The sequence below is a fragment of the Pteronotus mesoamericanus genome, unplaced genomic scaffold (assembly GCF_021234165.1).
Source record: "Pteronotus mesoamericanus isolate MK-2021 breed Mesoamerican mustached bat unplaced genomic scaffold, CSHL_Meso_final contig_56, whole genome shotgun sequence".
Lineage (NCBI taxonomy): Eukaryota > Metazoa > Chordata > Mammalia > Chiroptera > Mormoopidae > Pteronotus > Pteronotus mesoamericanus.
In genome coordinates this window covers 7,205,449-7,227,033 of record NW_026555201.1, presented here as the reverse complement: position 1 = coordinate 7,227,033, position 21,585 = coordinate 7,205,449, and the positions used below count along the sequence as shown (strand labels likewise).

Below are 21,585 nucleotides of genomic sequence, written 5' to 3'. Positions count from 1 at the left end.
TTGTATCTGATATAGCAGATAAAGGAGACATTTTATGAAAATTCCCCCTTTCTAACCCACTGAAAGGCAAATCTTCAGGGCCTCTATCAGCTATCCTTTGATGCCATGTTGAACTTGGGAGAAAGGAAAAGCCCTGAACAAGGTCATAAAATGAAAGAAATAAAATATTTTCCAAAATACTCTATCAACTTTGTCCTACAGTGGTTTTCTTTGTTAATGTTAAGTGATTAAATCATGTTTTAAAAAGAACCTGAGCATTCCACATGTACTTCAAACTATTTATCTATCATATCCAAACTGTTTGTTTCTTTCTTCACTAATTTCTTATTTTCTCTGTATTCCTGGCCCTGTTAAAAAGGACTCCCATCCACCCAACCACCAAACCTCAGACCTGGGAGTTGGTTCCCTTTAATCGTTTTTTATTTTAACCATTCATATCCAACACTAAGTGCTGTGCAGTTTATTTCCAAGATATTGCTCAAACACATCCTCTTCATCTCTCAATGTAGTAATGACCTCTTACTGGTCTTCCTGCCTCTAACCTGACTCCCTGCACACCCACCCACCACACGGAAGAAGTCCTGTGTACTAGCTCTGACCACGTCGTGACTCTGCTTCACGTGCCTCCACAGCACATTAGCAACTACGAGGGAAATTCAGCCAGTCTACCGTGGCATCAAGACTATCAGGTTTGCTTCTTTTCCCAGTTTTATGACATCAGTCCCCAATGCTCCCTGGTACATTATTTGCTGCGTGAAGTCTCTTGTTCTTTCCTTTATCTCTAGTACCTCACACAGGGCCTAACCCTTAGTAAGCACTCAACAAGCACTTGTTGAATACATAAATAAATAAATATTCTATTCTGATAATAGCCAATTATTTATCACTTCCCATACACCTTTTTTACCCTCACTATACCACCCATATACTCCATATTATATAAGCTCTTCATTCTTAACCTTCTTAAATTTAAATATCACCTCCTGTAAGAAACTTTCTTTCACAGCTATTTCCCTCACCCTTCACCCCATACCTTCCATTAGAAATGAGTCAGTTCTTCCTCTATACTACTTCCTACTTCAGTACCTCTATTATCATATCTATTACTGCATGTTAGAATTTTAGGTTTATATATTCCTCTCTTATAAACTCCTTGAGAGTAGTCAGTGACAATCACCTCTATAATAAAGGATCAACAAATGTTTTCATAGAACTGAACTCAAATGTCACTCCCTGTTTCCCCCATTCCTGTGCATCACGTCTATTCCCACAGGACTAGAGTCCTATAGTCTATCTAGACATGTGGTATACAGGAAAGAGTCAGAGCTGGGTTCAAATTCTGACTTCATTGCTTAACCAGCTGATAAATCTTGAGCTAAGTCATTACCTTCTCCGATCATCAGTTTCCTGACCTGCATAATATAGATCATAACACTTACTTCATTAAGTTTTGGAAGGAATAAAGGAGATAATGTTTTTTAAAGTAGCCAGCAGACTGTTCAACAAATTTACTTCCCTTACTGAGAAGAAAAAGCAAGAAGAGCTCTGACATATCATGTAGAGATAGAAACAGAGAATGAGAGAGAGAGGGAGTGCATATATGCATGTGAGTGTGTTGGAGGGTTTAGTTCAGTTTAGATTTGAACAGGGTAAGAATGAGGTGACTGTCTAACACAGTAATTTTCAACCGGTGTTCCACAGCACACTGATGGGCCACATGAATTTTTAAAACATGCACTACTTGATTATTTAGTCGGGGGCACTGACCTCTTTTCCCTTAGGCTGTCAAATTAAAAAATGACAACAGCCAACACAAAAGCTGTCTGGTGTGAACAATTCAAAATTATACCTATTTTTTGTCAGATCAGTAAAAAACGTATCTTTTGATGTGACACAGAATTTTAGTAATTAGTTTATTTGTACCATGAGATGAAAAAGGTTGAAAATCACTGGTCTAACAGATAACTAAGATTAATTTAAGATTAATTTTTCTATTTCATCAATTAAGTTTTAGTGACTTAATTGACACTTAAGTTTAGTGTCAATAAAATCATTATCTCTGACCAAAAAAAAGAAACATTTCAAGTTTTGCAATGAACTGTTTCAGTCAATGATAGAGAGTGATCTAACCTTATGTGTGCACAAGACAAACGTACTAATAAAACAGAAACTTGACAAAGTAAACTTTTGGTCAACTCTAACTTGAACATCTCAAAAGGAGTTATAAAATATTGTTGCAATTTGACTAAAACTGTCCATATTACTCACTCATTCAAAGATAAAACTGGTCCAGGACTTATAACTAATTTTGTATCATGACCTTTAGAATCACCTACAACGTTAGAGGTATTGAATTCCCAGTAGTAACCTTGTGACTGACACTAATTTGTCATCTGAAAGTCAGTAAATTCTACTGTTCCTTGGTTCTTCTTCCATATAGAATGTATATATGTACATTCCAACTTTTTGTATTCCATAATTACAATAGTATTTACATTCAGGTTATTCTAAAAACATTTCCTAGCCTCGTAATTATGCTTTCCTGGATTCCTCTTATCATTTAAACGTTGTTTTGCAAGGGAGGGTTAACATTTATATAAGTCTGTAACTCCCTCAGATAACTTCAGGAAATGAGCACGTGTCCATTCTTCCCTACATACGCCCACACAAGGCCGACACTCAAGGACAGGCTCCAGCCAAAGGACATTTAATCAAGCTATCCCTAAGAATGGTGAAGTTACGGTTTAAAGTTACAGTGGTAATCACAGAATGGAGTAGATGTTATTATATAATTATATGAAAAAGATTCTTAAATCCTTAAAAGAGAACATTTAATATAAAAATAACAATTCAACCATAGTCATGTGGATCTACAGGCCCCCTTTGGTTAACAAAGACAGAGGGGGAGAAAAAAATAAAAGAATACAAAATCCCCGCCCCCCGCCGGCCCCTGCAAAGAAGAGTCTAACATTATTGCACTTTGTTTATTTATTTTATTTTACTTTACTTTTTAAATTTAATAATTAGAAGAATTCTGGCCTGACGTTAATTTTAAACACTTTTTCAAGGTCATAGATCTAAAACATGACATCAACCTTTCAAATCCCTATAAAAGAAAAAAGCCAGGAATACAGAAACCATATGGCCAGAGATTGAAAACCAAGGGGTAAAGATCATAAAAAGAGGATAAAACAACAGGATAAAAAATATCATCAAATATATCCATGATAACATAAAATATAAATGATTTAAATGCACCTACTAAAAATTAATCTCATATAGAATTACAAAACAAATAAATAGTATAGAGGGATCAAAAAATAGAAGCACAGAGAAAAAAGAGACTGTGTACATATACACACACAAAGTTGGTAATAGAAAACAAATACATTTTAAAATAAAACTCATTCATGTTCTCCCTCAGTGAGAGTCCTACCAGTTTCTATTAAAATGGTGACTACAATACAAAAATAGAGAAAAATCTACATCAGCACTGGAAACTAAAATACAGTAGAAAGGATGTATTGAAAAAAGGCCAACTCCCAACTCATCTTATATGCAAACATTGTTCCTGCAAGCTTGTGAAAGAGATCCAGCCAATTCCCACTAGGATTCTAATCGGAAGAAGCCAAGGCCAGAGAGCATGTAAGTCACAGTATGGGGAGCTTAGGGACGGGCACAGGGTATAACTGGACCCAACAGGTAAATCTGGTAAGCGTTTCTGACACTGGAATTCACCCTCCAGGGGTTGTGTGGCAATATTCATGACTAGAGTACTAAAGATTTGGGAAGCATTGCCATGGATGACTTTTCAAAAAACAGGCAAACCTGGAAAATACTAGGGACATCCCCCTAGAAATTCTAGATGTCATTCAGATCAGAGAGAAGAAACAACCCTTAGGCAATTCTTGGTGATATAACTAGCAACCTCCAGATCCAACACTGCTTTCCTCCTCTCTAGTCTGAGGCCACTGTGGACTGAAGTTAAACTACAGAGGCTTAAACTTCTCTCTTCTCCCCTTCATCATCCTGAAAGATTAAGAAAAACACACCACATAGGCCTCTCATGCCCCAAACCAGGCAAATCCATGTTGCATTCAACTTGTGCTCTATTTAACAAAGACATTCTGGGAACAAAGTGAGAAATAAGATGCCATGCATGGTCCCTACCACCAAGAAGTTTACATGTTAGTGAGAAAGCTATTATTAGCAAGTGCAATAAAGGTCACAAGAGAGACAAACAATAAAGATCTTACATAGCAGAGTGGAAAGTGGTCCAATAATCTAGGAAGCATAAGAACATGGGCCTGGAGGTAGTATTTAACATTCAAACTAAGAATGAACTAAGAATTTATGTTGCCTGGATTAAGAATCAGGAAAGAAGTGTTCCAGGCAAAGAATAAGATGAGCAGTGGCCCTGAGACTGAAGTGAGTACAGCCCCCTGAACGTTTCAAAAAAGAGCAGTGTGGCTGGAGGTGTGAGCAGCAGAGAGAGGAGGCTGGCAACTACGCAAAAGCAAATCTTGGAAGCATATACACGGTGAGACAAAAGTACGTTTACAGTTACTCGCATGGAAAATAATACAAAAATTAATAAATAATAATACAGGAATAAATTCTGTTTTGTATATGCACAACTGTAAACCTCCTTTTGCCCCACCCTGTGTATGAATTTGGAAACTCACCTAAAAAAGATGGGGAAATAACCTAAGCAAAATAACATGATCAGATATGCAAATTTAAAAGATTACCATAACTGAAAGGTGGGAAGTGGATGGGGGTGGCAGAAGACCAGAGGTAGTGAGACTAATTAAGAAGCTACTGCAGAAATCTAGGCAAAAGATTCATATAGAGCAAGAAGTAGGGAACAAAATTAGGAGGACTCCAGTTGCAGCTCTAGCAACTGCACAAATGGTTAATACCACTTACTAAGTTGGGGAACGAGGTGGGAGGCTTAAGCTTGGGCCAAAAAAAAAAAAAAGTTAAGTTTTTGACACACTGAAGGTACCTGAGATACAGAGACCCAAATGGAAATGACATAGGAGCAAATGGATATATAGGGCTGTGCCTTAGGAAACAAAACTGGGTTTATGGGTAGATTTAGGGGGAGTTAATTTAAACAGACAGAACTCAAGCCACAGAGTAAATGAGACTGCCTAATAAACTGTGTAAATTGAGTAAAGAAAATATCAGAGCCCTGAGGAACTTGAACACTTAGAGGTGACCTGGAGAAGAAAGAACTAGCAAGTAAGAACTAGCAAGAAGGAGCAGAGGCCACAGAAGGGAGAGGTCCAGGGAAGTCTTGTCCCAGAACGGGAATGATGATAATGGTGACTAGGATGATGATGATGTTGTTGTTAGCTATCATCTACCAGGAATAAACTCTGTGGAAAACACTATGCTAAGTAATAGACATCTATTACCTCATTTAATGATTACAACCTATGTGGGTAGTAGGAACAATACTATCTACAAGTGAAGAAACTGGGGCACTGATAATTTAATTCATTTTTCTAAGGTCACAAATCTAACAAAGCAGTGTTAGAAACCAAGAGAAAAGAATATTTCTAGGAATGAGTGGTCAATGTATCAAACTCCCTTAAGTCAGAAAGATAGGAACCAAATTGAGTCCTTTGGGTTTAATGTTATGGACACCACTAGCGGCTCCAATCGGCAGTTTCAGTGGAATAGCATGGACGGTTCTGGTGTTTAGACCCTGTATCAAATCTACCAGCAGTCCATCAGTTTTGCCACCAGCACCCTGATCCAAACTATTATCAACTCTTACTGGAACCGTTGAACTAGCCTGAAATGGTTTACCTGCTCCCATATTTGAGGCCCTGCAATCCATTCTCTCCACACAGTAAGCCAGCGTGCTTATTTTTAAATGCAAATTAAATCTTGACACTGCCTGCCAAAATCCCCCATGGCTTCCATCACTCAGCATAATATCTACATTCCTAAGACTGGCCTAAGAGCCCTATATAATCTGAACCATCTCTTTGCCCTGAAGACAAACCATTTTCGCTCTTGCTCCTACTACAAAATGGTTTTCTCACTCTCTACAACAGACTATCTGGGTTCCAAACTGAGAATGAGAGTGTCTCTAGTGTCTCTGGTTCATATAGCACCCCCAGAGATTAGATAAATTAGTGTCTGACATGTAACACAAGCTCAATACATATTTTTGGATGGATGAAAGATAGAGACAGCAAGGATATAAAAAAATTGTAAAATCTCATATAGAGTTACAAAACTGGCCACAGAGGACAGCAAGTCAAATAGGCTGTTTGTTTTTTTAAGATGAGAGAAATTTGAGTATGTTTAAATAAGGGATATTAGGAGATTTTCCAAAAGCTTGGAAAAATGCGAAGACACCATAAAGTCACAGAATGGAAGAGGGAAAAAATTGATCAACTAAGAAATTAATCAAGTTAGGAAAAAAAATCAAAGCTATACAAGGAATTTTTGTTATAAAGGGATCTTATCTCTCTATACCAAAGATTCTTGTTCTCTCTATAACAAAGATAATTTGAGGGGTTGGGGAAAATCAGTAGTTTCTAACCACTATGAAGAACTTCTCTTTACTTTTCCCCCTCATGATCCCTTTTGGTTATTTCACACTGAAAGGGAGTTCTGATTAGCAATTACATATGTTTGCTTAATAAAATAATTCTACTAAACAACTGCATCTTAGCTGGGAAATCCAAGGCTCAAAAAGATTAAGTTTTTTAAAAGAGTTGTCATTTTCTTAATATAAAGGAACTGGCCCAAATTAGCACGGGAGGAAATTCATGGAGGTAGTTCCAAACCATGGAGCAAAAGTAAAAAATTGAAAAGTTTTTGGAGGATAATGAAGAAGGCATAGTTTTCTCTTCCAATTAGAAATTAAAAAAAACATAGTAAATCCCAGAGAACTGGGTGAGGGGACCTGCATAAAAAAGTCGTGGTCTAACCATGAAGCAAATGAAGCTGTGACATGACATTAAGCAATTGGGGTACAGGAGAACCAATTTGAACTTCACATTAGGGTCTTTCCTTTTTTGAATGTGACAGAAACATTTAATATCTTCAAAAGGTAAATGGGAAAAATATAATTAAAAGAAAAGGCTGCATAGGAGTTAGAATAGTGCAATGATTAAGAGCATGTGCCCTGGAGCCAGACTGCCTGGATTCGAACAACAGTTACACAAATGCCCGAATGACTCTGTACCCGAGGCCTAAACCTAGTGTGTGAGTTATCATGATACTATTCTACATTCTTGATAAAGTTGCCATGAGCATTAAATAATAAATACTTAGACTAGTACTCATAGTCTAAGTACTATGAGTACATAGTCATAGTGGCTCATAGTAAGATCTGTATGTGAGTATTTGCTATTGTTATTATCACTATCATTATCATTATTATTATTTGATATATGAACAAGGAAGCTTAAAAGCAATGAGAGAAAACACAAAGATATGTCTCCGTGGAGAAATACAAGAACTCTAGTGGATAAATGTCCAAAGAAGAGAAATAAATTAAAAGTAGAAAAACACATAGATAACTTTAAAATGCTATCTTTTAAAAATGAGTCACCTACACCAATATGGGTAACACGAACATAATGTCAAGGGGGAAAAAGGAAGTCATGGAAGTTACACAGCAAATGCTACCATTTATATAGAGTTCCAAAACATGCAAAACTAAACATAAAATATGTAAAGCTATATCAATGATAAAACTGTAAGGAAAGCAAAAGTTTATCAGTTTCCATTTAGGTTAAGTGATAATCACAAAATGCATGACTGTGTGTATCTCTGGTAAAGGTCAGATAGGCAGCCTCCATATTCCACTTCTGCTAAGTGGAGATACCCAGATTTTTTTAAATTATTATTTTTATGTAGATATTATATATTTTCTTTGTAAAAATATGGTATAGTAAAGGGGCAAAAACTTACTAATACATTTTAAAGGCACAAGAAGATTCTTTTAAAGAGAGAGAAGGTACTTTATTTTTTACTGTCAAATTAGTAAAGTTCTTTAAAACTCAATGGAGAAAATCTTCTTTAATGATAAAACCAAATTAACTAGTCTTAAATGTTAAATATATTTCTAGGCTGGTCAAAGGCAAATTCTACTGGGAGTGTATCCTGATAAAAGAGGATTTTCCCCATCTGAAATATATCAGCGATCCTAAATAAACAATTCCTAGCTGTACAGTTAGAACAACTGATAATATCTAGTGCTTAATGCCATTACTTCAGATGGGATATTTAATATGATGCTTCTAATAACATTGTAATCTATCCTCTAAAAAAATACTAAATCTTTAAATGGGTTATGTAGTTTTGCTTGTGGATCAAATTACTGGGCATACTGGCCTACAAAGTTCAAACATAAGATCTTCATTACAGACCATTTAATATAATCTTACACATTAATGATGAGAAGACATAATCTTGTATAATTTATTAATGATGTATCTATTAAAAATTATGAAAGCTACCTGAAGACTTTTAGACAACCTGTAGATTACAGAATCTTAAAGCAAAAGCAACATCAGGTATTACCCAGTCCAATTTATTCATATTGCAGATAAGAAAACTGAGGCAAAAGGAGATTAAATGTCTTAGGCAAGGACGAGACTAGGAAAACCCAGTCTTCCAATGTTCTTTTCATCACACTACACTGACTACCTTGCACCATGTACATATACACAAGGATACCAATATGCTCACAGGTATGCATTTTTTCAAATGGTTCTGCACATAGGTAAACATCCTATGCCTTCAACTTGTCCTCTCCCCAACCCCCTAAGTGGTCTGACTAGAAGGCATATTCCCACATCAAGAAATCAGGAACAAAGGCTACAATGCATGTCTTTTTTGTTCTCAATTACTGTGAGAACAGAACTCCAAGACCAACTGTGCTCCCCTCAACCATTGTCCTACCTAAGTAATCTCTTAGACTGTTTATAGGAATACATGGTCAACCCTTCCTTCCTTACACACCACTAAACTAAAATAAAATGAGTATCCATCTATAGCAGTCACTATATATCTCTCCAAACCCCAATCATGCCCAAATTCTCTGATGACCAAATACAGTATATAAGCAAGAGAAATGAAAACACAAACATAAAATTCAGGGCTCTCTGGTTTTTATAAAGTCTGTCCTGTTATTTTTTAAAGATTCTAACATGTAGCACAGGCTCATTTTCAATTTTGTGCTAAATTTAACATATTTCTTAAAGGATTGGTTGGGTTTTTTGTCTGTTTTGAGATTTTCTGTTTGTTTATGGCTTGTTGTTGTTGGGGTTTTTTTGCCTTTAAATAAAATATGGCATCTTGAGCTGACTTAAGAATCCATAAAGATTCATTGTATAATTTACAGTAATAAAAGACAGTTTTGCCATGGCCTACATGAGAATTCTGTAGTGAGTGCTTGTATGCAAATCATCTACTACATTTCATCTTAAAAATTGCACAATAGCCCTAAGAATGATGCTCATATATCTGGAAATATAATTTTTTAAGTATTCATATACTAATCCCTGAGACAATTTGATAGCCCAGTCTTAGCATAAAGTATGTTGCCTGGCATAAAACAAGTGATTTTTGTAAGAGGATGTTGAGACAGAGTTTTCCTGTTATTCCAAAACTTCAGTTATGGCTCAACTTTTCATACAAAAGTGAGACCACAATAAGTGGCTGAAAGTTGAGAGCAGACCCTCCCTAAGAATCCACAAAGCAAGAAATCAAGTACAGTTTGTAGACTTTATAAGTCACAATTTTCACATATGTGTACTGTCCAAACATGAGAATGCTTTTTATATTTTAAAAGACTCATTTCAAATGTTACAGTAGTTTTTTGCTAATATGTATTTTCTCAGTTCACAGCTAACAAAGCACAAGTAATAAATGAGAGGATCATTTTTTTTAAACTGAGTTAGAAATTACTCTTAATCCTGTATTCTAAACAAAAATTATGTCCCTTTGGACAGATTTATTAACAATGTATTGTTTTTAGAAACATAGACTCAGGATTTACCAGTGGGTCAGGAAGCCAGGCCCTGAGAACACATTTCCTACACCAGCATTCTTTCTCTATTTCAGCTCCATGTTTTAAAACCTCTACAATCTGTGGACATGAAGCTCTCTCTATGAAGTAAATTCACTCCATTTTCCTTCAGAAAGTCAGGTATCAAGAAATTGTCCCACTGTTTTCAAACCAGCACATAGCTGGGTAACCCAATCACAAAAATGCCAGGTAACAGTGCTGTTCCAGGCTGTCGCTGCTAAGTGTCAGAGGGCGGGGTACCGGTGGCCAGGGTGGTCAACTCAAGTGTATGGGAAGACTGCAGGTAATACCTGAAGAGAAAGGAGGAAAAGAACCTGGCCATGGCAATCAAAATGCCCATAGAGAGTCCCCCTGCCCCCCCTCCGAAAATGCCAAGGGGTACTCCACCTGTTGGGAATCACATCTGCTTCACATTCTTGGGTAAAGTGAAGGGAGGAATGGGGAGGAGACCGAGCAGAATGTGTTGTATGCTCAAGGCCAATTGAACAGCTACTAGGAAGCATAGAGTACTGAGGGGAGCAAGGCTTGATGATGATGGAAACATTTAAGAAGTTAGTCCTTTATCTTAGGAAAGATAAGAAGCCACTGAAGGAGGTTAAGAACGGAAGTAGTAGTAACAATTCTGCACTTTAGAAAGGCCATTTTGGCCACATTATCCTTTGTTCAATGTCTCACATGTACTGGAATGAGTAAATAGGACGTCCCCTTAACAGGGAAAGTTCACAGATAATGCTATATACACTGACTGGGCACTTTTCAAAGCCAGGTCATACTGTTTCTTCTTTCTGATGCACTTCCTGGGCTCTTATTCCAATCAACAAATGTTTTCTTCTCCCCTCTATTTTTAACCTTCCCTACTTCACACATGTTTATCTCCAGCCCTGATCTCTCCAAGTTAGTCTCACATTTCTGATTTTACTAAACATCTCCACATGAATGTCCTAAAAGCAACTCAAATGCAATAGACCTAAACAGTTGTTTTTTAACCCCCACCCAGAACCCTGCTCTGAGTTCAAATTCTCTCAGTTCTCCAGCCTTAACATCATCTTCTGTTCATCTCTCTCTTTCCCCATATCCAATTAATTGTTTATTTCTGTCCAACCTACCTTAGCAACACTTCTCCAATCCTATGGCCACTAACCTAGTTCAGGTTTTCATTCTCTGAAAAACTCTTAGAAGCCTTCTTTGTTAATCCAGTGGTTTCTTTACCAATTCAATTCATCCTCTGAATTATTAGATAACATATGCTATAATTCAACTCTGATCCTGGCATTTTAAGGACTCAAGAAATTTAATCTCATACTTACTTATGCAGTCCAAATTTCCTAGACAAGCATTAAAAGTTTTCTATGGTCTAGGCCAAACTTAATTTTCCATCTTTATACTTTGTCTTCTCATTATTGCCCTTCATATATGCTCCAATTTTTCTTCTATACCTACCCTTCTACATGGCCTGGTAAACACTGGGTGCTCAACAAAAGTTGATTTCCTCTCACATGAGTTTACTATATTCCTCTTCCCCATATCATCCCAATTTACAGAAAAAAACATGCTATCATTCTATGTATTCAATCCTCACACAGAACATAAGAATATTCATGGAAAATCCCATAAGAGCTAGAAAACAGACAAGAACTGAGAAAGAAGAGGGGTGTGACTAAGCTCCAACATCAAAACAAGAAGGTGGCAACAAAGCAGGATGTCATAAAAACTTCAGGACAGTCGCAAAAGCTGAAATCATTATACCTGGGACAATGGATCCTAAGCGCCTATGGGAATTCTTCTAGATGATTCACTGCTCTAATAGAACCTACGGTCTAATGAAGAAGATGAATACATACGGACTTTACAATGCGAGATGGTAAAACAGTGCTCCAATCAAGGTACAAAGTGCCTCAGAAGCACAAGGAAGTGACGAGCTCTAAGAGATAAAGAAAGCTTTACAAAATACCATGTGATGGAAGCCTTAAAGACTTCAATAGGTTATAAAAGAAAGTTATTCCAACCAGAAGAAATAGTGTAAAGGAAAGATAGAGGTAGAAAATGCTAGATATGTGAGAGAAATAGGAAAATAAATAATGAAATCTTGGACCCTAAACTACTACTATTTTGAATGTCTCTAATTATCACATACAATTTTAATGAATTTACATTTTTTTAATCATTTTTTCTTTTCTAATTGAATTTATTGGGGTGACATTAGTTAATAAAATTATATAGGTTCCAGGTATACAATTCTATATTACATCATCTGTATATTGTATTGTGTATTCATCAACCCATCAAGGCTCTATCACCGTTTATCCCCCCATACCCTCTTTTATCTCTCCCCAGTACCCTTTAATTGTTCAATTACAGTTGACAAACAATATTATATTAGTTTCAGGTGTACACCACAGTGATTAGACATATAACTTACTAAGTGATCATCCTGATATATCTTATGTCTCTCTGACACCATAGTTATTAGAATATTATTAACTATATTCTCTGTGCTGTACTTACCATCCCTGTTACTATCAATTTGTACTTCTTAATCTCTTTTCACCCATCCCCTCCAATCCCCCTCCCATCTGGCAACCATCAAAATGTTCTCTGGAAAAAAAGGTATTTATGAGTATCTGTTATGCCATTTCATTTATTTTGTTTTTTTATATTCATTTGCTGATATACATGTACTTAATGCCATTTTATTATTCTATTTTTAATCCTTCTTCTTAAGGATGATCCTGTTTAACATTTCATGCAACACTGGTTTGGTGGTGATGAGCTCCTTTAGCTTTTTCTTTTTTAATTTTTAAAATATGTTTAAGGATGTTAGAGAGGAAGAGAGAAACATCAAAATGAGAGAGAAACATTGATTGGTTGTCATCCATACACACCCTGACGGGGGATCAAACCAGCAACCTAGGTAAGTGCCTGACCCTAACCTTGTGGTATACAGGATGGCACTTTGACCAACTGAGCCACATAGGCCAGGGCTCCTTTAACTTTTTCTTGTCTGGGAAGCTCTTTATGTATCATTTGATTCTAAATGATAACTTTGTTGGGTAGAGTAATCTTGGTTGTAAGTCCTTGTTTTTCATTGCTTTGAATATTTCTTGCCAATCCCTTCTGGTCTGAAAAGTTCCTATTGATAAATCAACTGACAATCTCATGGGAGCTCCCTTGTAGGTAACTAACTGCTTTTACCTTGCTGCTTTTAAGATTCTCTCTTTGTTTTTAATCTTTTAGTTGTGATGTGTCTTGGTGTGGTCCTCTTTGGGTTCATCTTGTTTGGGACCCTCTGTGCTTCCTGGACTTGTATGTCTATTTTCTTCACCAGGTTAGGGAAGTTTTCTGTCATTACTTTTCAAATAGGTTTTCAATGTCTGGTACACTCAAAGTTGTCTCAGAAGCTCCTTACACTATCTTCATTTTTTTTTCTTTTTGCTGTTCTGATTGGGTGTTTTTTCTTCCTTGTATTCCAAATCACTGATTTGATTCTCAGCTTCATCTACTCTATTGTTGATTCCCTGTATATTGTTCTTTGTTTTGGTTAGTGTTCTTTTTTATGGTTTCCATGTCCTTTTTATGTTATTGAAGTTCTAAGTTCATTGAGCATCCTTATAACCAGTATTTTGAACTCTGAATATAATAGATGGCTTGTCTCCATTTTGTTTAGTTCTTTTTCTGGAGCTTTGCTCTGTTCTTTCATTTGGGACATGTTTCTTTGTATCCTCATTTTGACAGCCTCCCTGTGTTTGTCTCTATGTATAAGGTAGAGCTGCTACATCTCTCCAGCTTGGTAAAATGACCTAATATGGTAGGTATTCTGTTGGGTCCAGTGGCACAGATTCCGTATTCACCCAAGCTGGTGTTCCAGGTGTGCCACCCCCTCTCCCATGTGGGCTGTGTACACTCTGTTGTTGTAGTTGAGCCTTGATTGCTGTTGGCTCATCGATGAGAGGGATTTTCCCCCAGGCTAATTAGCTCTAAGGACTGGCTTCAACCACCATGGAGGATCAGCTGTGCAGGGGCCCACCCCACAAAGCAGGACTTACTTTGGCGGGGCACTGGAGCCTGCTGAGTTCCCGTCTTGAGTGTGTCACCTGTGAAGGTTGTTGGGTGGTGCTTCAACATAGTCTTAGCTGTCGCCAGGTGCAATGGCTCTGGGGCCTCCCAGGAGGTACAGGCCAAGGTCAGCTGCCAACTGTGTTGTGCCGGAGGCCATGTGGCATGAGCTACAAAGTGACCTGCGGATGGCTGCTATTTGTGCTAGGCTTGAAGGTGCCCAGGAGAGACCACGCTATGAACCAAGGCTGGCTGCTGCCAGTCCAGACCTGGGACCACTTAGCAAGAGGTATGGGGCACTCAGAGGCTACATGCTGCTTGTTTGAGAGTTTTTAGGAAAGTCTGAAGCATGACCCTAGGCCGGCCATTTGTGTGGTAAAGCCACTGGAAACAGCTTGAGTGGAAATGCAAGTTGGGTGGGACAAGATCTCAAGAAATCATTAGGGAAGGACAAACAGGGATAGCCAGGTTAATGGAGACTCAGATATGGTGCCCATGGCTCTGTGGGGGAAGGGTTCAGCAAAGGCGCAATGGCCTCTTCCAGCTATCTGGGGGAAAACTGTACCCCCAGCCCTCATTCTGATGCCAGACAATTCAGTTCTTCCCTGTGTGTCTCTGGTCCCTTTCAAGCTGCTGCCCCACTGCTGTAGCTCAGAGAAAATAAGCCCAAATCTGTGGTCGGGCCCTTTAGGAGGAACACCTGGGATTCCAGAAGCCCTCTGTCTCACTGAGCCACAATCCCCACTGGTTTTTACAGCCAGAAGTTATGGGGACTTCTCTTTCTGGCACTGTAACCCTGAGCTGTGGGGCCTGCTGTGGTGTTGGGACCCTTGGCTCCTCAGGGGGACTCCCACAGCCAAGAGATCCCTCCGATTTTTATCCACCATGCATGCATGCAGGACCAGCCCATTCCTATCTCCGGCCCTCCTACCAGTCTTAGTGTGGCTGCTTCTTTAATTCCCAAGTTTTAGGACTTCCATTCTGCCATATTTCAGGTGATTCTGAATGATGATTACTCGGTAGTTTAGTGGCAATTTTGATGTGGTTGTGGGAGGAGGTGAGTACCATGTTTACCTCTGCTGCCATCTTGACCAGATCTAATGAATTTACTTTTAAGAGCTTTTTGAGCTTAGCACTTAAATTCAGTGAATTCCTGAAAATATGCAGATAATTATCTGCAGGATGAATTAGTTGTTATTAAACAGGACTTTCAAAACTCACTTGGATCTCCAGCACCATTCCCCACAGGCTCTCTTTTCAGCATTGGTGTAGCTGTATGAATGAACTGATCTAACACCCTAGGATCCCACCGAGGATGCCACATTCTTTTATACACACATTGCAATCAAGAGAAAAATATATATTCTTTAAGGAAGAATAACTCCATAATAAAAAAAAAAAGGTAATAAGAAAATCAAGACATGTAAATGTCTGCACTACATTCTATAAAAAAACTCTAGAATTAGAAGAGACTTTAGGAGAACTCTGGATCAGCCATTTGACCCAAACTGTGCCCATCAGGTTCTTTCTCTCAGTTTAGGATCAAGGCTAAATGATTAAGCCTCTCTATAAATACTCAGGAGCCTCTGAGAAGACACATTCAGCCATGAATACAAGAAAGCAGAAATAAAATGGTCTGCAAATAGGGAACAATGAAGCAAAGAAATGCAAAGACTAGACGCTAGGAAAGTTCCAGGTTTTCCAGTCCTTGGTCCCTAATAAGGTCTGTCTGCATTTGGCTTCCGTCAAATTCCTTTCTTTTTCCTAGAACTAGTTCAAGTTCATTTCTGTTACTTGCAGCAGAAGCTTAAATGAGGGAATAACCAAAATCCTCTACAAAGTCAATTGGTTAATTCATTGGTCTACCTGTCCTATACAGTCAGACGTCGCTACTTGTCAGTTTCAGGACTCATCAAAACCTGTATTTGCCGCATTTTAACAAGAAAAAAATGTTTCAGCACTTGGTGCTTGATGGGACTCATCACACTTGCTAGAACTTGTATGAGTCAAAATGTCGCCCCACAAGAGAAAATGCTTCATTGTTCAGTATTCCTTGGTTTCGTTACTCATCACAAGTTCTGGAACAAATTAATGAGTACCGAGGTCCCACTGTGCTTTCCTTTTTCTTTATCTGTATATCTTTAAAAGCCATAAATATGACTTTGGTATGCTATAGAGACGAATATGTGAACATAGATTCAGGATTGTGCTGAGCAATTTAAAAGGAAATCCCACCATGCCCAGAAAGGAGAAAACATAGGAATATTCGAGGAAAAACCTCGAGATATCTGTACAGAAATCAGAGATGCTAACTAACAAATGGCAAATTAAAAAATAGTTATCTGATTACGCTCCTAATGAAAGCCAGTTTAATTCTGAATAAACCAGATGGGTAGATCCAATTAAGTGAAAACGCATATAGGGCATTTTGTCTGGAATGCCCACAAATGACTAGCCACAGTCCTCCCAACCACAAAAAGGTCTGGGTGCCCTTCAGAGGCATCTGTAAGCCAGACCAAAATTCCAAAACTGAATACCAAACCATTTTAGGGCCTGGATTTAACTATTCCCAAAGAGCAGTTAGGTATTTATCCTGTGACCTAACTAGCACTTTCTGGTATCAGGTAAGGAGAAGAAATTTACAGAAGCCTAATATTATGGAGCTCTGTCCAGGTGAGTGCATGTGCCAGGTATTAAGACGTACATGAGGCAGGTCCAGGCTCCCTAATGCTGGATCCACACCCATCAGATCTGAGTACAAGTAGACTAGTTTAACATGTATAACAAGTCAACGCTGACAATCAGAAGTTTGAATCAATGTGGTGGGTGGCTCTGGAGGATTATATAAACACAAACAAAATCATAGGATCCTGGAGTTAGAAGGGACTTGGGGACTATGTCCAACTTCATCATTTTATAGAGGAGAACGTTAAACATCAGGACCAAATTTATTGACCAAATCCCTAACTATATAATGAGTAATACAGGTGAGATAAAATCTAAAGGATTGTGATCAAATTACGATAGAAACAAAAAGCATTTGATTCTTTATTTCAACTTTATTTCCTAAAGTTGCTCTTTAATGGTTGAAAATTTATTTTTAATTCAAAAAAGGATAAATGTATTTGGAAAAATGTGTAAAAACTACTGCTGGGATTTTTTTTTTTTTAATATTTTGTTACATGACTTTAAAAGAACAGTAAAGATTTCTAACCTAATGGGTTAAAATTTTAGTTAAGGTATTAGAACAAGCACCTTTAAATGCCAAAATCATGGCCCTGGCTGGATGGTTCATTCAGCTGGCTGGACCTCCGTCCCATACACCAAAAGGTTGTGGGTTCGATTCTCAGTTGGGGCACATACTTATGTTGCAGGTTCGATCCCCAGTCCTGGCACGTATGGGAGGCAATCGATCGCTGTTTGTCTCTCACATCAATGTTTCTCTCTCTTTCTTTCTCTCCCCCTTCCTCTCTCTCTCTCAAATCAATAAACATATCCTCGGGTGAGGATTAAAAAAAAAATTTTAACCAAAAAAATGGGCGTCGATTCAAAACCTAAATGATGTATGCTTGCAACCCTGGCAGACAGGCAGTTTCGGCACTGTGACAAAATTCTAAATGGCAGAGAGATCCTCATTTTAATATAAAAAAAAAAATTCCACGCTACCACATAAGGCTCTAATAAAAGCCATCAGAAATTAGACTTATATGTCAGCTGGGATCCAAATTAAAAGAATAGATGTTTAAATGATCTAAATATAAACTTGGTGTTCAAAATTGCTGACAAGGGACCACAGTATAGTGGGTTTTGGACTTCAAGTGCTGCTTTACTACAGTATTAGGTAAGTCAACACATCAATGAGGGAAAAAAACCATAAATTTATTCCCTTCACAGGCCACTGTTTATGGTGCCGCACAGTATTTTTCAGAAGGCCACTGATAAAATGTGAAGTTAGAACTTGTTGTGTTTCCCAAGAAAGTGCGATTAAAGTTACTCCTGAAATAAGAATTCATAAAAAGTAGGTCTTTTGGAAAAAGAATATTAACCAGAAACAAATATGAAGTTGATATTACTTAAATTAATATTTATAAACTACACATTTAACAACAGTTAAATATTTTTTTAAACCTATTAATCTGAGTTGATAATGTTAGGTTATGTAAATCCTGGAGACTTTCTATAGAAAAAACTAACTTTTAAAATCTACTTTGCCAACCATGCTGCAAATGGAAGTATTATGACGTGAAAGCCAGAGAGTGCTGAATATAACCTAAGCTTAAGAGACTCAGCTTTCAACTAGTTTATGAGTTCTATGTGTTAGCCATATCTTATTTTCAACAGTTTAGTGCACCGGTAGCAAAACCAAAAGCAAGATTTCCTAAGAAATCTCAACTCTTAAGGAATTATCATTTCTGTTCCTACATACCAGATAAAATTAAGAACTGACAAGATTTGATGGCTAGTTAGATACTGACCACAAATATAAAAGTTAATGCAATTTCACATTTACCTTAAATTCTGTATGTTTGTACTTTCAAATAATTATTTTGTATAATAATTGTATATTTAAAAATTCCTCACTGATATTTTCCACATGACTTAAAGAAAACTATCCTTAAAAATCATTCCAAGAATTCAAAGTTGTCCCACTTGATAGCCCATAGTCCTACACCAAATAGTCGAATGCCACCTTTCGTTCCCACAGTTTGCCTTGAAATAGTGCAGTGTAAAACTTAAAACTAGATTCGGATGCTTTTTTTCCGCTTAAAAACAAAACAAAACTAATACCTGGCAAACTCGCGTTTTTGTTCGATTCTGGCCTGTTAAATGCCAGCCGGCCCCGAGCCAGCGGCACGGAAGCGGCGGCGCTCCGGCGGCGGGAGCGCCCCTGGGTGCGCCCCTCGGCTGCCGCCCGCGGGTCCCCGCGCTGCCCCCTGCGCCGCCCGGCGCCCCACCGCCCTCCCGGACGCGCGGCGGGAGGGGCGGGCCTGGCTGGCACGTTCCCACGCGCCCGGGCCCGTTATCTGAGCGGCCACCTCAGGGGAGCCGACCTTCGCGCGGCAGGACGCTCCAGGGGCCCCGCCGCGAGCCCCGGCGCCCTCCCGAGCCGCGGGGGGCGTCCCCTCCCCTGCCTCCGGCGGACGCCCCGCCAGGCCCCTCTCTCGGGGGCCCGCGCCGGGTAACAGCCTCTGCGGGCTCAGGTTCGCTCCGGGGACGGGATAAGGTGTCAGCCAAGCGGCCAGGCGCCTTCCGTCGGCGGGGGCGAAGCCAGCTCTGACCTCGTTCCAGCCGCCCCTCAGCGCCCGCGCGGGGCGCTCCCCTCCCTCGCCCCTCCTCGGCTCGGGATAGGGGGTGTCCCCGCAGGAAGGCGGAGGGGGCGCCGCCGGCGCTCGCAGGCGAGCCGGGGCGCGGTCCCACTTCAACTTGGCAGGTCCGGGTGGGAGGGGTGAGGGGTGACAGAGAGGGATCCCAACTTACCCGACTGCGCGGCTCCTCGCGCCGCGGCCGCAGCCAGGCAGACGCAGAGGCAGAGCGAGAGGGGGCGCGGGAGGGTCTGCCGCGGGCTCATGGAAGGACCAGGGCGCCGCCGCCGCCGCCGCCTCTGTCCGAGCCTCCCTTCCTCCCGCCCCGGCTCCGGGCGACGGACGGGGCGGCGGGAGGCATGACGGGAAATTCCTGGGCACGGGCAGCCGAGTCCAAATATGAGCAAAGGAGAAGAGCGAGGGAGGACGGCGGAGCGCGCCCGGCGCGGACGGGGCCCGCTGCCCGGCCTCGGCGGCCGCCAGCTCCCTCCTCCTCCTCCTCCGAATCCTCCTCCTCTCCAGTCGCCCCAAGGCCGCCGGCCGCCGGGCTCGACCCGGAGAGGGAAGCCCTGTGCCAGGGGCCTGCCTTTCCAACGTGGGGGCCCATGAGCGGAGCCGAGCATCCCATACCCACGGGTCCCACCTGAGACCCCTGAAGGGGTAGGAAAGAGGGAGGCCACCATCGGGAGGCGGGACAGCGAGCCACGGACCCGTGGGAAGACGTTTCATGGGTTGGAGGAGACCCTTGCGCTGCCCCTGATCAGTTGTGAGCTTTGGCAGTGAGGGGATAAAAAGATCTGGTAAAGACTTCTAAGTGTGGGAGGGCGAGACTGGAGCCACACTTCTAGTTACACACACCCAGGCAAGCCATCCTGTGCCCAGCAAGCAGATATAATGCATAAAACCACGCTCCTGCATTCCAAGCGAGGGGACCCTCTACACCAGCGACGAGGTATGAGAGTGTTTTCTTAGCCAAGATTACAAATGGGCTCTTCCCAAACTTGTATTTGAACACCACATGTGGAGTCGAGGTGGGCTAAATGACAATAGTTTTTCACACTACCTAAATGCCTCGTTCTTTATACCCCCAACCTCTCTTCGTCCCCCTTACACTAGTTCTGTATTCATTGTAGCTTGTCTTAAGGGTAATGTTGAAATTTATTCAAAAGGTACTACCTCTGATCATCAAAATGTCAGTCCCAGATGCGTAATTACACACCTAAGTCAGTAGTTCCCTGCCTTGTCTTTGTCACTCACTGATAACTCCTCCAGGAATCAAGTCCAAATGACCCTTAGCTTTTCAAGACAACATAATTATGTCTTAATTATTGTAATTTATTTATTTTTACTCACACTAATGGGACAGCCTTGGGGATACAGGATGTTATGTAATTACTTATAAACATTTTAAGATGCTTACAAAAATGATTTATTGATGCCAAATACCTAAAGGGGTAAATGTCAAACCTATTTAGAGTGTGGATTATTCCAACATGAACTAAAGTATGGTAATTTGTATATCACACTGTTTGAAAATGCCATATATATTTGAAAATCAGAAACTTTATTTCAAAACAAATTCAATTTTGGCAAAGTATTAAGGCCCATATGCCAAAAGCCAGTCCATTTGCAAGTGGCTCCCCGTAAATCTTCTGATACTGAGAAACGCCACATCCCTGGCAAGGGGACAGAGTTCGTGCTTAATGTACTAGCAGTAATGATGGGACTAAGGGCAGATGACCCAAGTAAACTAACAGCAAATAAACTAATAGGGTAAATAAGGGATTTAAAAGATGCATATCATTATTATTCAATTTAGGTACCTAAAAGTTGGATAGTTGGAAGGGAATACTCAGGAAACTCTTGACTATTACCTCCTTTTCCTCTTTTTTATGTAAACATTTATTACATAAGCACCTGGTTTTTTTTCTTACTTTCCTCACAACACCTAGCATAGTTCTTTGCCCATAGCCTAAATATTTATTTAAAAATAAAAGTAAAATGAGCACAGATATTTGTAAATTAATATATAGGAACTCCTTGAGTGTAGAGAAATGCTTGTTTCAAAAGACTGTAATAATTATGGCAATATTTAAAATATTTTAGTTGACTTTAAGTACAAAAGTGTAAAATTATAAAGAATGCAATATTATTGCAACCTAA

At 39.6% G+C, this 21,585-nt stretch overlaps 1 protein-coding gene across 2 annotated transcripts in view; it reads right to left on the bottom strand.

Annotated features, from left to right (window-relative positions):
* The window catches only part of MSRB3 (methionine sulfoxide reductase B3), a 166,546-nt gene extending 146,758 nt beyond the window's left edge, over positions 1-19,788 (bottom strand). The window contains exon 1 of one of the 2 annotated variants that reach the window (XM_054580055.1): positions 19,598-19,788. In XM_054580055.1, coding sequence (XP_054436030.1) covers positions 19,598-19,688 — 91 coding nt within the window. In that variant the 5' untranslated portion in view covers positions 19,689-19,788. The remainder of the gene's footprint in view (positions 1-19,597) is intronic. The other variant, XM_054580054.1, reaches the window with a different exon arrangement.
* Between the last annotated feature and the right edge of the window lie 1,797 nt (positions 19,789-21,585).